Consider the following 15,823-nt stretch of genomic DNA (forward strand, 5'->3'; position numbering starts at 1 on the left):
TGCCCGCCCACCACTGCCCTCAGGCGGCCGCAGTCCCGTGAATGAAAGCTGCACCTTAAGTTTGGGTCCCCGTTTCTCATTGCAAAGGGGCAGAGAGTAACCGCTCCTGTAGGTGGATCCCCGTCAGCGGTGCTGATGGAGGGCCGCCAGCCTCCGCCATCTGGGACCAGCCTGCGTCCTCGGGGCAGTGAAGCTGGCCTGGCCCTCACCTGCCTCTGCTGGCCCCTGAGCTCAGGCCCGAGGCCAGCTGCTTACCCGGTGTATTTTCCCTCCAGGTGATGAGAAAATGTAGCAGAGTGGCAGCCAGGTGACACTGCCCCTGCTTGGCGTGGACAGCCCTGCTCAGACAGGCCGCCTGCTCCCAGCCCCCCTCGGGCCACCCTCACCATGTCCAAGAAGGGTGTGGGCAGCCGAGGCAAGGGGGACAAGGCTGAGGCCTTCTCCGCGCTGCAGGCCGCCAACGAGGAGCTGCGGGCCAAGCTCACGGACATCCAGATCGAGCTGCAGCAGGAGAAGAGCAAGGTGGGCTCCTGACTCCTGTCTCCCCCTCCCCCACCCCCTCCCCAGGTGGGGTGCAGCCAGGTCTCCGAGAAGAGCCCACCCAGTGGGTCTTGGTGCCCAGGGCCTCTCCAGGCGTCTGGGAAGGACAGACAGATCTGGGGAGGGGGCAGCAGGTGGGCACTGTGAGGACCCCCTCCCACAGGTGAGCGTGGGGAACAGGCCTGGGCCCGTGGGAACTGCCCTGTGACAGCACCAGCCCAGGGCCCTGTCAAGTGGGTCATCTTGAAGCAATGCCCCTTCCCCTTGGAGGGTTCAGAGCGGCATTGAACCCACATATACCGGGCCCAGCACCACCCCTGGGCTGGCTGAAGGCAACAGCTGGCCCTGGGCTTAGAGCTGCCGGGTGTGGGGACCAAACTCCGAAACCCAGCCCTTGGGGGTCCTTGCAGCCTGGAGGGAAGGCTGGGCTTGTGCTGATGGGAGGCCTGGGGGACCTGGGTGGGAGGGGGAGGGACTGGTCAGAGGTGCAGCCCCCTCAGCACCATCCCACTGGCCCACACTGCCCTCCTCCTCAGGGACTCCTGCCCCTCCTCTCACAGTCTGGGGGGTACCAGGAAGTGCTCATGGGCTAGTAGGAGGGGGCTGCGAAGAGGAGAGGACTGGGGAGGGGTGTCGGGGCAGAAGGCCTTCCCAGACGGTGTGAAAGTCCTAGGCTTCCGACTGGAGGCTCTAAGTCTCCCCGGAGGCCTGGCCGTGGAGGGAACCAGGTTATTTGGGGCCAGTTGCTTCTCCAAGTTACCCGACCTCCTGGTTAAATCACTTGAAACTCATATGGAATTCAGATTTCAGTGCCCATGCACAGCCATCGGGACACAGCCAGGCCGGTCATACTGTCTGTGGGGGACCAAGCAGAGAGCCCCCTGGGCACAAAGTCTGGAATACTTACTCTCTGGCCCTCACTCCCCTGCTCTGTAAAAAGGGGACAATCAAAGGACCTGCTGTGACTGGTGCCAGGGGGATGCGCTCACGGAGCCCCAGGGACAGCGCGGGCACCAGAAGGCGGCGGTCGGGATGACCGAGCGACTGCTCGGGGAGTCAGGGAAGTCGCGTCCGCACCAGCTCTGTGCCAGGAGGTCACAAAGTCACCAGGAGGCCCAGACACGCTGCCTGGCTGGAAATGACGTGAAGGCACAGACACCAAGTGGCCTGGGATGCACAGCTGTCCCTAAATGCAGAGGTGTCTACATTGTGTCCTAGGGGCACGTGGGCGAGCCTGTGACGTCCCGCCGTGTGCAGATGAAAGACAGGATGACATGTTAAGAGCCCAGTTACCTGCTTTATTGGGGAGAAACACGACAGCAATGATCTTCTCGATGCAAAGGAACACGGCAGAAATCACTGTGCAGTTCCTGTGCCAGCCTCTGCAGATTCTGCTCCGATGACAGCAGCACCGTGTGTGATGCGTGTGCAGTTTTATCAAATACACTCACCCCAAGACAGTCCAAGGGGATGTGTGACAGCCCCTCCACTGTCACAGCCCCTGTCTCACAGGTGGGAGCTCGGCCTTGTGCCCAGCCAGAGCCCTGGGGCTGGCGCCTGAGGTCCTGCAGTCCGGGCTTCTTATTTACACCACAGATGTTTATTCTTTGAAAAGTTGATACAACAGCTTCGTACACATTTCAAAAGGAACAAGGAAAAGGCCCAGTGTAAATGGGCCTCTTTTCCCTGAGTCCCAGCCGCAGGGCCCCCCTGGAGGGTTGCGTGACAGTTTTGACGACACGCTGAGTCACTGCAGCCTGAGTGGCACCTGCACTCGGTTCTCCCGCACTGCAGAGCCTCCTGGACCTCGCCCCGCGCGGCCCGGACCGCGGCTGCTTCACCCTCCCTGGGCAGCCCACCGAGGGGAAGGGGCTCCCACGCGCACTAGGGACCCGTGCGCATCCAGCTCCGGCAGCCCGACTTCTCATCCGCGGACCGCACTGCAGGTGCAGCAGGTCCCGTGACGCAGCCCAGCTCAGCATTTCAGACCTCAGGCCAGTGTCCCTGTGTCACTGAGGGACACTCCAGTGGACTGGGGTTGACAGTCACATAAGAACAGGACTCTCCTCCCTCGGGAGATTTAGATGGGACCTTCTCTGATGAAGAAGAACCTTCTGGAAAGAGGGACACAGCTTAGCAGGGAGACAAACTCAAAGGAAGGGCCTCATGGAGCCCCGTCGGGATTAACTCAATGTGTCCTACAGAGCTGAGGTGTTGAGAGCCTCTCAAAGGGAAGGAGGTGAAAATGGTCGTACTGTGTTGACACCTCTCGCTCGGTGGCCCCTGCTCCATCCTCCCTCCGGAGCCCACACCGAGTGGCCCCCCAGGCACGTCCTCCCTGCCGGCCCTCCACCTCCACAGCATCAGGGAGCTTCAAGGCTCAGCCCCGACATCCTAGGGGAGGGAGTCCGCCGGCCCGTGGGCAGAGCGCAGACGAGAGCCTGTGCGCTGTGGGCCAGGTAGACCTCATAGACGAGCCTCGTAGACGAGCGCCCAGGAGGCCGGCGGACCTCTCCTCACCTTCAGTGTGTTGTGCTCAGTACCGCAGGTGAGCAAGCCCAGCCCGACGACAGGTCTGCAGTGCACAGAAGTGTCCCCCTGGACACCAGTTGTTTTCTTGTTCATTCCGCTGCGTCATCCCCTCCTGACCAGCCTCCAGGAACGGAGGTGGCCGCTGTGGGTGCTGCCTGGATGGGCGGGGAGGGAGGTGCTTGGTATCGGTGTCTTTTTCACCAGGTCTGTTACGGGCTCTGACGCTGACTCCGGCGGAGACCTTTCCTGTGGCTAGTCCTGGGCACCGGACTGCAGGGTCACCGTGAGGCTGTCGCCTCATTGTCTCGCCCAACCCCTAGATCAGAGTTGGGATCGAGCACCTTCTCATCTGAACTCTTCTGCTGATTTTTCTTTTCTCTTCCACTCTCCCTTCCGGCTGCAAAACCACCCCACCCTGATACATGGCACATCATTTTGCTTCTCTGCTGATCCCCATCCAGGAAGTTCGCATGATGGTGAATGTTATGTCGTCTGTTAGGAGGGAAGACAAGCCGGGCTCTGGAGCCACAGATGGGACTGCAGTGCTGGGTGCTGAGGACCAAGGATGGAGGCCTGGGGAGGGGTATCTCTTGGACAATTGAGTGTCAGCTGTCTGGCAGGGGACTGCCTTTCGGGGTCCTGGCAGGAGGCACGTGGCACCCTCGTGTGCTGGGCAGAGGCAGCAAGGGCTCTGGCTTGTGCGGCGGGCTCCTCCCGTCATCTGGCCCACGTAGACCCGGGCAGACCTGGATTCCATCCCTCATCCATTCCATGTGGGGTCTGAGCATTGACCTTGGGCCCAATGGGGTGCTGGGGTCACTTAGCAAGGTCACAGCTTCTAGATGAAAATAAAACATTCAGTAAAAAATCTGAGTGTTTCCAAAAGTCTAGATATCAAATGTCATCTAGACAGAAGGTACAGCTGCTTGTCTTGGTGTCCCCATTTGCCAAGAATGTCATAGAAGGTAAGCACGACACCTGTTATTTGGGCAAAGGGTGGGCGTTCCCCTGCCTCCACGGGCTGTGCCCAGGGCATCCTGCCCGCCCTCCTCACAGGTTTCCTTGAGAGGTGATGGTTTCGCTTCCTCTCTGGCCTGTCCCTGGGGAGCAGAAAGCAGATTCTGTGGACCTGAGTGTCTAGATCCGACCTTCCAGCCCAAGTCCAGCCCCGTGAGTACAGAGGCACGCTCCACCCATGAGGCTCGGTTCCATTTCAATTGCATTTTAAGGAGACGTTCCCACTTGGAGGCGGCACCCCAGCTTGCAAACAAGACTTTGCAAAATCAGTGTCCAGGCATCAGCCAGGGCAGGGGCCGCTCAGGGACGACCCCAGCCTCCCTCTTGTCTTGCAGGTCAGCCGGGTGGAGAGAGAGAAGAACCAGGAGCTGAAGCAGGTGCGTGAGCACGAGCAGCACAAGAACGCGGTCCTGCTCACGGAGCTCAAGACCAAGCTGCACGAGGAGAAGATGAAGGAGCTGCAGGCCGTGCGTGAGACTCTGCTGCGCCAGCACGAGGCTGAGCTGCTGCGTGTCATCAAGATCAAAGACAACGAGAACCAGCGGCTGCAGGCGCTGCTGCACGCCCTGCGCGACGGCGGCCCCGACAAGGTCAAGACCGGCCTGCTGTCCGAGGCCAAGGAGGAGGCCAAGAAGGGGTTTGAGGTGGAGAAGGTAAAAATGCAGCAGGAGATCTTGGAGCTCAAGGGGGCCAAGCGGCAGGTGGAGGAGGCGCTGACCATGGTCATGCAGGCCGACAAGATCAAGGCCGCGGAGATCCGGAGCGTGTACCACCTGCATCAGGAGGAGATCTCCCGCATCAAGAAGGAGTGTGAGCGTGAGATCCGCAGACTGGTACGTGGGGAGTGGGTAGTGGTGGGCGGGGACAGTGAAGGATGGGGAGGGGTGGCGGCAGGCAGTGGCCCTGCTTCTGGCACAGGCACTCACGTCATCACTGTCGGTCCTGGGGACTCCAGGACGCAAGGATCCAAGGATAGGTCAGAAAGGACAGCTGTCGGGCAGAGCTCCTCCTTCTACTCCTCTCTCACCAGCTTTACTTCCTGTGTCTAGTTTGGGCCAGAACAGGACATCTGCAAGTTAGCATTGCCCCCCACACCCCCCAGCAGCAGTTATGAAAGCCTCCCCTTCTTAGAGTCCAGGTTAGGCTGCAAGCCAAGCAGGGCGAGTATTCTGCTGACACAACTCCCTTTTTCCATCACTGGCGGGCTCTGCAGTCTGTCCAGCTCACTGCATCCAGAGAGCTGAGGCCGTAAGGGCACAGGGTGGTGGCTATGTGCCAGAGGCCATCCTGATGTCCCTGTGCCCTGTGCATGCTCTGAGGCTGGACTGCGTGAAGTTGCCATCTTGCAGGTCAGGTCTGGGCACCTGTGCATCCTGTGTCTAGAGACAGCGCCCCCTGGCAGGTCCCACGGAGTCAGGGTTCTTCGAGCCCCAGGACTGGGGAGCTGGAGAATACTCAGGGATCCTGAGGGGTTGCGCCCTGTTCTCACCCCTCCGAGCTGGGACATCCTTGATGATTTGGGGAAGTGGAGGTTGGCATTAGAGGCGTGCCTTGTGTTCTCAAAGATTCACCAGGATCTGGCTTGCTTTGCTGCTGGTGGCGCTTGGGACCCTGGATGCCCTCCCATAGGGCACAGCACGGCCCTGCACCCAGGCCACCTATCCCTACTTCCCTGGGGCTCTGGTTTCCAAAGACACCTCCAGACTGTGCTGTCACCTTGAACTTCCCAGCAGGGCTGCAGTCCTCTGGATGCATGGCCCAGAGGGGACACCGCGCGCTGTGAGGCACCCATGGCTGCCAGGGTGTGCGCGCGGGACCCCCGAACGTTCTCCACATTGTCTTTTCCAGCCTGTCCCCTGCCCCATGATCCCCCCACAACTCCATCTCCCCTGGCTGTGTGTTGGTGCCATGTCAGCATCTGCTGTCCGGCCCAGGCCACCCTTGAATTCGCTGGACTCAGGGGACTGGTGGCCTCGTCTCCTTAACTGAAGGCTGACACAGAGCCCGCCCTTCCCTGCGGCCCCCTCCCCTGACGAAGAGCCCCCGGAGGCTGCTACGGGCAACTCTTCTAGCTGATTCTCCTGGTGTTCGCTCCAAATTCTCAAAAACATGCTTCAGTGTCCACTTCCTGATTCCTCAGTCTCAGGGATCAATTACCCTTGAATTGCCAACAGAAGGGCGGATCTCTCACTGGTCAAAAACGGTCAGAGTTCTGTCCAAGTTCTCTCCAAACCTTGTTTGGAGACCTCCATCCTGGAGACTCCCTCCAGTTTCCGCCTGGACTTTCTCCCTGACCTGCCTCATCCTGATTTCTCATTGTCATTTTGGTGACCTGTTCCCTTCCAGGCATTAACTCCTCCCCTTAGCTTCCTCTTTTTCAACGTATATTTCTGATTTTGTCGGAATGCATCCTCTATCTTCCTGGCAGCAGAGAGAATGGGAAGTAAGGGTTGCGAGTCCTTGTGTGTAGGAAATTCTTACTCTAATCTAGTTTTTAGCTGGGTATGGAATTATAGGTTGGGAAAATCCCGTCAGGAGTTGGAAGGTATTTTGCACATCTTCTAACTTCCAGGGTTTCTGGTAAGAGTCTGGGTAGCAAGCTGACTCCTGCCCCTTCCTTCGCCCGGCCCTGTCTCCCTCCCCACTTCCCGGGGCAGCGCGGTGATTTAGGACAATGCCCGTCATCCATGTATTTGTTCATCCAGTTTGCTGGGTGGCAGGAGCCCTAGTGGAAACTCATGCCCCTGGACTCTGGAAAACTCTCTCTAGTCAGGTGTTGGGCCTTAGAATTGGTACAAATTTTCTTGCCAACCTTGGCTTTTTTCCCCCACTTTCTAGGAAATGTCCTCAACATTCTCTTCTAACGTTTCAGTTTAATTAGTTTTGTTTCTGCCATCATACTTTAATTCTCAAAAATATGTGTTTTCTCACCCTGGCTGGTTTGGTTCAACGGTTAGAGCATTAGCCCACAAACCAAAGGGTCTCAGGTTCAATTCCAAGTCAAGGGCACATACCTGGGTTGCAGGTTTGATCCCCAGCCCTGGTGAGGGTCATGCCAGAGGCAACCAACTGATGTGCCCCTCTCACATCAATGTTTCTCTCTCTCTCTCTCTCTCCCCCTTGCTCCCTTCCACTCTATCTAAAAATCAATGGAAAATTATCCTTGGGTAAGGATTAACAACAACAACAAATATGTGTGTGTGTGTGTATACATATATGTACGTGTGTGTGTGTGTGTGTATTCTAAAATAAATTTTTTGGTCATTCCTCTCTTATTCACAGACATAATATTGTCTCATTTTTCTGAAGATACTAATTATAATTGGCTTTAATTTTTTTTTCTGCTGTTCCTGTCATGTCCATGTACTTCAGAGTTCCCCGAGTTCTCATTCTGGAGGACTCCCTTGTGTGAGGCAGCCTCCCTGTCCTGTCCGGGGAGGAAGCGGACAGGAAGCCCGGGTGTGAGTGGGTTCACTGGGGTATTACTTTAGGTAAACTGGAAGAATCCTGCCTTTTTGTTGGGGACTTCCCCCTTTTATCTTTTTTTTTTTTTTTTTTGGTCTTTTTCCACTGAAGAATTTGAGTCAGGGTGCTAGGGCAAAAGAAAGAAATTAAAGACATCAGATTGAAAAGGAAGAGTTAAAACTATCTTTTTCTGAAGGTAACATGACTGTTTATCGAAAACCCTAAGGAATTTTCCAAAAAGAACTATTAAATGAGTTCAGTAAGGTTTCAGGACACAAGCTGAATATGCAAAAATTAGATGTATTTTTTTGTAGGAGAAACAAGCAATCTAAATCAAATATTTAAAAATTCTGCCCATGATAGCATAAAAATGAATAAAATATTTAGGAATAAGTTTAACAAAAGATGTGCAAAGTTTGAACTCTGAAAACTACAAGACTTGACTGAGAAAAACTAAAGGTGAGCTGAATAAATAAATAGACATTCCATGTTCATGGATTGGTGAGTTAAATAAATAAATAGACATTCCATGTTCATGGATAGGTGAGCTGAATGAATAAATAGACATTCCATGTTCATGGATAGGTGAGCTGAATAAATAAATAGACATTCCATGTTCATGGATTGATGAGCTGAATAAATAAATAGACATTCCATGTTCATGAATTAGTGAGCTAACTAACTAAATAAATAGACATCCATGTTCATGGATTGGTGAGCTGAATAAATAAATAAATAAATAGACATCCATGTTCATGGATTGGTGAGCTGAATAAATAAATAGACATTCCATGTTCATGGATTGGTGAGTTGAATAAATAAATAGACATTCCATGTTCATGGACTGGAAGCTCAGCATTGTTAGATGGCATTTCTCCCCAGATTAATATACGGAGCAAACAAAGTCGGTCACAATACCAGCAAGCTTTCTTGCAGGTGTGGAGAAACTGGTGTTAAAAAGTATATGAAAATCCAAGCCCCTTCCCCACTCTGGGTTAGCTTTCTGTGTTCTTGGTGGTGCCATTGTGTGATCTAAAACCTTACATTCTAGTGGCCTAATTTGTTGATCTTTTTTCTGTAGAGCTGGTGCTTATTATGTCTTGTTTAGGAAATTCTTTTATTCTTTAGCCATGAAGCATTATCTTTTTAAAACTTTATAACTTTTTCTTTCATGCATAGGTGTTTGCCATGCCTGGGTTGTGTGTGTGTGTGTGTGTGTGTGTGTGTGTGTGTGTGTGTGTGTGTGTGTGTTGTAAGATGGAGTTCCAGTTATATGTTTTCCAAAGGGATACACAATAGTCCCAACAACCCTTGCTAAAAAACCATCTTCCCCCCAATCCAGAGGGTCACCTCTGCATATATAAGTATTCTTCTATGAGTGGGCTTTCTAATTTGTCCTATCACGGTCTCTCTTCGAGCTCATTTATATTCATTATTCTCACTTTATAATAAGTCTTGATTTCTGGAGGAGTGTTTTCCCACTTTGTTCTTCAAGACTAACTGACCTTTCTTGGCCCATGACACTTCCATACGACCTTAGAATCATTTCTCCTACATAGAAAAATGTTGGAATTTTTATTGGGATCATAACTAAATTATTAAAGAATAAATTTTAACAGAGAGTATAATCATGATTCTCATACACATATACAATGAACACAAGTCAAAACTTTTATTAAGCTCATTAGTTGATAAGGGAACAAGTAAAATGTCGCAGCCAATTTGAAGATTTGATCTAAAGAGATTTGTGCTGCCTACTTGGAAAAGACCATTTGCAGTGTCTGAAGAGGAGTCATTCTCGCCCTGGCCTGTTTGGCTCAGCGGTTAGAGCGTCGGCCTGAGGTCCAGAGACAGAGGAGTCATCCTCCATCTGTGGACTGGAATGTCTGCACTGCTAAGTGTCCTCTGGGTAAATGTCTGTCTTTGCAGAGTCTAGATCAAAGATGAAGATCACAGCTTTTTAATCCACTCACAATGGAATACTATGCAGCTGTAAGAAAGAAAGATCTCTTATCCTTTGAGATGGCATGGAAGAACCTGGAGAGTATTATGCTAAGCAAAACAAGCCAAGCAGAGAAAGACAAATATCACATGATCTCACTTATTTGTGGAATATAATGAACTAAACAAACTGCTGAACAAAATTAACCCAGAGTCATAGAGATGGGGTACAGACTGACAAGCCTGGGGCGGGGGGCTTGTGGGGGAAGAGATAAACCACAGAACTTACATGCATGTGTGCAAGACCAATGAACATAGACAACAAAGCTGGGGATGGAGCGGGAAGGTAGGGGAGGAGGGTGTCAGTGGAGGGAAAATAAGAAACATCTGTAACAAAAACAAATTAATAAATAAATAAATTTTTTTAAAAAGATGAAGATCCAAGGCCAAGGTCAAGGTGAAGGCACACAGCCTGTGAGCTCAGATAGCCCTGTAGCATTCCCAGGAAAGGAGACAGAAATGTTTTGCTTCTTTTCTTGCTTATTTCAGTCTTCCTCAATCTTTCCCTATAGAATCCACAATCAATTTGGGGACTCTCTTTTATTTATCATTTCAATGCTCTTTCTCCCACCTTCCCTAGAATCCACCCTGGAGAAGCTGGGGCCCCAGGGCCATTTCTGGCCAAATTTTCATTCAAAATAGAAGGGAAAGAGTGGGTTTATTCCATACCTGCCTGGCTCCAATGTCTTCTGTGAGCTCAGCCAGGCCCCCCTCCCTGTCCGCATCTAGTTGGCGATGGGCTCTGAGGACAGGGCTGTGATGGGCACGGAAGGGGCGTCACTCTTGGCCCTAGAGCAGTGTAGGCACATCTGGGAGAGATGTTTGTCGTGCACAAGGTTACTGCACACTTAGTGCATTTGCTAAAATCAGGCTCAGACTGTTATTAAAATTCTATAAGATCATGGCAGTGCAGACAAAACTAATTTCTGCTTTCTCATAAAAATCTGTGACGTATAATATTACCCCTCCTCACCCCGTTGCCTAGACAACAGCTAGTTAAAAAAGAATACTATCCAACAGCAGTAATTAAGCCCCGTAAGGTAGCAGCTGGCAGATGGGGGTGTGGCCAGCCCGCTTTTTGGTGCTTTTGTTTCTGCAGGAGACTTGCTTCAGGTGAGTGATGGGCAGTGTGTATGGGGTCCTCATTCCGAGGTAGCTTTGGAGAGTCTGGGCAGAAGCTTGACCGTAGAAACAATGTTAGCACGTGTAAGGGTGACGGTGCCAGCGGCCCCTTGGCAATTCTTCTGTTTTTTTCTGAAGACCACTGATGGCAAATTCTAGCCGCCCTCACCAGTCACCACCAGACCCTTTCTTGTCTGTCTGCTGGGGCAGGTATGCACACCTGCAGTTGCAAGGTGAGGAAGGCAGAGGTGAGGCCCTACCCCAGGGAGCGGCTGCGCTCAGAGTCCCTGCTCGGAGTCCCCGGGTGGGAGCTGCCACAGCTCTGGGAGGCCACACTCAGCTGGTGACGCTGCCCTGTTGTGGGAGCACCTCTGCACTGTGCGGCATGGGTCCATCGCGTCCGTGTGCTTATGGATGCAGCTTTCTGGGCTCCACCCAGAGGCTCTGGCTCTGGGCCTCTGAGCTGAGGGAACTCTGTCCTGGAGGTGACTCACGGTGTGTGGAGGGCACCGTCCCCCCTCTGCCAGGGAGAGCTTCCTGGCCCAGCATCCTCCACCCAGCTCCCTAGGGACCCATCATCCCAAGGGCTCCCCTCCCAGCTCCATACACCGTCTCTATCTGGGGGGGAGGGAGTGGGGTGGGGGAGTTCGTGGTAGTGAGGTGGGAGCGGAAGGGTCTGGGAAGGAAATGAAAGTGATCACGGACACGAAGGTGGGAAGTCGGTGATGGTCGTTGCTTGCCCGTCGGGCGTGTCCTGTTCCACCACGGCTATGATCAGGAACAAGGACAAAGTGATGGAGGTGGTTGAAGGGTCTGCTGCATCAAGGGCAAGGGGACTAAGAGAGATTAGAGAAGGGCCTACATTAGACATGGAGAAACTCCTAGCGACCTGGATCGAGGACCAGACACAAACGTGCATCCCTCTCACCACCATGACGGCCACGGCCGAAGTTGAAAGAACAGGCTGGACCCAACTTCGGTGTTGAATCCACTGCTAGTTCCGGGTGGTTTAAACAATCCAGGGATCGTTATTTGTTCCATAACGTGAAAGCGAGTGCTGATTCTGAGTGCCGGTGTGAAGGCAGCTGGAGAACTTTGGGGACCTCAGATCATCTGACTGTGGAGGAATAAAATCACTTTCCAGAGCGAATATCCAACATGGATGAAACCTCCCTATTCTGGAAATGGATGCTTGGAAGGACTTTCATCCATAAGGAGGCCAGATTGATGCCAGGTGTCAAGGCCTTCAAGGACAGGGTAACAGTCTTGCTTGGGAACAATGTCACAGGACACAGATCTAAACTCTTTGTGATAGGGCACAGTGAGAGCCCCAGGGCCTCCGAGCATATTGATAAGCACACACTGCCAGTGTCCTACAGGAGCAGCAAGCCATGGGGATCTAGCTCCTCCTCCAAGTTGCCCTCCTGGATTGCTACACCAGCAGAAGTACTGCTTGGAGGGTAACGTACATTTTAAGATTTGGTTATGGCTGATAATGCTCCTGAACATCCTCCTTTCCTTGGGGATCTTCTCCCTCCAATATCCACCTCTTTGATCAACCAGTGGGTCAAGGAGTTACAGCAGCTTGTAAGGCCTCTTACCCGCGGAGAACCTTCGTCTAGGTCACTGCTGTGATGGAGGAAGACCCCGAGAAGACACTGATTAATTCTGGAAGGACCACAACACCAGTGACTGTGTTGCTTGAGTTGGGATGGTGCCCCCAAGGAGTGTACGAATGGCATCTGGAAGAGGATGTTTAAGAGGCTCCCCCGTGACTTCAGAGGACTTGCCCAGGATGAGGAGCCTGCAAAAATCAACGAGGTTGTGGACTGAGGTGGCAGACAACTTTTACCTGGTGTGGCTGAGGGGGTCCTGAGGAATTGACTGATGAGGCATTGCTGGAACTGGAGCAGGAAAGCAGAGCTGCAGGAGAGGAAGAGAAAAGGAAACTGCAGGGAAGAAAGAGAAGAACCCCTGCCTTAAAAAGTGTGGAAACAGGGACCCCAGCACCAGAAGGTTTGCATCAATATCGAGGAATATTCGTGGTGCACTATCAGCTTACAAGCAAATCTATGATGAGAAAAGAAACTAACCAAACCAACACCACGGATGTATTTCTAAAGAGCGACAGCCCCTCAAGGAGAGCCTCAGGCAGGTCCTTCAGGGGTACTCCAGAGGACAGCCTTGTTATCACAGGAGATGCCAGCTCCATGCGTGTCATTGCCCCCTGCGAGCTTCCCATGAGGCGAGATGTGGAAGAGGAAGACAGTGACATTGAGGACCCTGACCCTGGGGAGATGTGTGTGTTTGCATCTTAGTTTTTAACAACAACAACAACAACAAAACTTTAATTTTTAAACATGGAACATTATAGAATAATGATATAAAGAAAGAAAATGTTTTTGTAAAGCACAGTGTGTTTTAAGCTAAGCACTATTACACAAGAATTGAAAAGTAAACTAAAAAGTTTATAAAGTAAAACGTTACAATAAACTAAGGTTGATTCGCTGTTAAAGAAAGAAAAACATTTTTTATACATTGAGTGAAACCTAAGTGCGCGGTGTTATGAAGTCCACAGTCCTGCCCAGTCATGTCCTGGCCTTCAGGTCACCCACCCTCACCCCCTGACTCACCCAGAGCAACACCCTGTCCTGCAAGCCCGTTCCTGGTGAGTGCTCTGCACAGGTGACCAATTTTCTCCTTTTATACCATATTTTTACTGCACCTTTTCTATGTTTAGACACATAAACATTTACCATTGTGTTACAGGTGCCTACAGTATTCAGTACAGTAACATGCTGTGCACGTTTGTAGCCCAGGAGCAACAGGCTATATGTACCATGTAGCCCAGGTGAGCACTAGGCCATCCCATGTAGCCCAGGTGAGCACTAGGCCATCCCATGTAGCCCAGGTGTGCAGTAGGCCGTCCCATGTAGCCCAGGTGTGCGGTAGGCCATCCCATGTAGCCCAGGTGAGCACTAGGCCATCCCATGTAGCCCAGGTGTGCAGTAGGCCATCCCATGTAGCCCAGGTGTGCGGTAGGCCGTCCCATGTAGCCCAGGTGTGCGGTAGGCCATCCCATGTAGCCCAGGTGTGTGGTAGGCTATACCACGTAGCCCAGGTGTGCGGTAGGCCATCCCATGTAGCCCAGGTGAGCACTAGGCCATCCCATGTAGCCCAGGTGAGCACTAGGCCATCCCATGTAGCCCAGGTGATCACTAGGCCATCCCATGTAGCCCAGGTGAGCACTAGGCCATCCCATGTAGCCCAGGTGAGCACTAGGCCATCCCATGTAGCCCAGGTGAGCACTAGGCCATCCCATGTAGCCCAGGTGAGCACTAGGCCATCCCATGTAGCCCAGGTGAGCACTAGGCCATCCCATGTAGCCCAGGTGAGCACTAGGCCATCCCATGTAGCCCAGGTGTGCGGTAGGCCATCCCATGTAGCCCAGGTGATCACTAGGCCATCCCATGTAGCCCAGGTGAGCACTAGGCCATCCCATGTAGCCCAGGTGTGCGGTAGGCCGTCCCATGTAGCCCAGGTGTGCGGTAGGCCATCCCATGTAGCCCAGGTGAGCACTAGGCCATCCCATGTAGCCCAGGTGTGCAGTAGGCCATCCCATGTAGCCCAGGTGTGCGGTAGGCCGTCCCATGTAGCCCAGGTGTGCGGTAGGCCGTCCCATGTAGCCCAGGTGTGCGGTAGGCCATCCCATGTAGCCCAGGTGTGCGGTAGGCTATACCACGTAGCCCAGGTGTGCGGTAGGCCATCCCATGTAGCCCAGGTGAGCACTAGGTCATCCCATGTAGCCCAGGTGAGCACTAGGCCATCCCATGTAGCCCAGGTGAGCACTAGGCCATCCCATGTAGCCCAGGTGAGCACTAGGCCATCCCATGTAGCCCAGGTGAGCACTAGGCCATCCCATGTAGCCCAGGTGAGCACTAGGCCATCCCATGTAGCCCAGGTGTGCGGTAGGCCATCCCATGTAGCCCAGGTGATCACTAGGCCATCCCATGTAGCCCAGGTGAGCACTAGGCCATCCCATGTAGCCCAGGTGTGCGGTAGGCCGTCCCATGTAGCCCAGGTGTGCGGTAGGCCATCCCATGTAGCCCAGGTGAGCACTAGGCCATCCCATGTAGCCCAGGTGTGCAGTAGGCCATCCCATGTAGCCCAGGTGTGCGGTAGGCCGTCCCATGTAGCCCAGGTGTGCGGTAGGCCGTCCCATGTAGCCCAGGTGTGCGGTAGGCCATCCCATGTAGCCCAGGTGTGCGGTAGGCTATACCACGTAGCCCAGGTGTGCGGTAGGCCATCCCATGTAGCCCAGGTGAGCACTAGGTCATCCCATGTAGCCCAGGTGAGCACTAGGCCATCCCATGTAGCCCAGGTGAGCACTAGGCCATCCCATGTAGCCCAGGTGAGCACTAGGCTATACCACATAGCCCTGCTAGGCAGTAGGCTATATCATCTGGGTTTGTGTAAGTCCCCCTGTGATGTTCACACAACAATGAAATCGCCTAACAACACATTTCTCAGAACGTGTCTCGGGGGTAAGTGGTGGGTGGCTATAACGGTGTAAAAGATGTAGGAACATGCCCTTGGCTGAAAACTCCTGATGGAGATGCTGCCTGTGAGAGACCTGGGGCTTTAGGACGACCCCTGGAGACTCGCTGGTCTTAAAGTGAATTTCCTATCATTAAAAAAGCAAACCCTGCCCTTTCCTGTGTGGGCAGATCCCGAAGCCCCAGCTGGGCGACCGTCTGACTGGGCCACATTACGTGATCAGGGAGGTCCACTCCGGTCCAAACCGTCCTCTCCGGTAGCTGATTGAAGTGGGGTGTGGAACAGAGACTGCTTTTCTTGTTTCCTGATGAAAGAAAAATGATGTTTCTGAAGTATCTGTGTGAGAGGGGGAATGTCAGGCCACAGGATATGGCTGCGTATTAATCCGATTGTCTTCAGTGGCCTCTCTGTTTTCACTAATTGACTGTGTTGCCCTGCATTTCTGTGAGTTCCAGTAAATGGGAATTTAGCAATTAAGGATTTCTCTTTTTTTCTCTTCAGTTCACCACTTGCCCATGAATTCTGTGATCTGAACTAATTAGACATCTCATCTCTTTGTTTCCAAGCCGACTTCAGCAGATGGCTGATT

The 15,823-nt window shown here is 52.8% G+C and overlaps 1 protein-coding gene across 4 annotated transcripts in view; it reads left to right on the forward strand.

Annotated features, from left to right (window-relative positions):
- Window positions 1–387: 387 nt before the first annotated feature.
- Window positions 388–15,823, forward strand: part of JAKMIP3 (Janus kinase and microtubule interacting protein 3) — a 40,492-nt gene continuing 25,056 nt past the window's right edge. For all 4 annotated transcript variants that reach the window (XM_036265221.1, XM_036265223.1, XM_036265224.1 and 1 more), the window contains exons 1-2: window positions 388–522; window positions 4,425–4,922. In XM_036265221.1, coding sequence (XP_036121114.1) covers window positions 388–522; window positions 4,425–4,922 — 633 coding nt within the window. The remainder of the gene's footprint in view (window positions 523–4,424; window positions 4,923–15,823) is intronic.

Source organism: Molossus molossus, unplaced genomic scaffold (assembly GCF_014108415.1).
Source record: "Molossus molossus isolate mMolMol1 unplaced genomic scaffold, mMolMol1.p scaffold_m16_p_17, whole genome shotgun sequence".
NCBI lineage: Eukaryota > Metazoa > Chordata > Mammalia > Chiroptera > Molossidae > Molossus > Molossus molossus.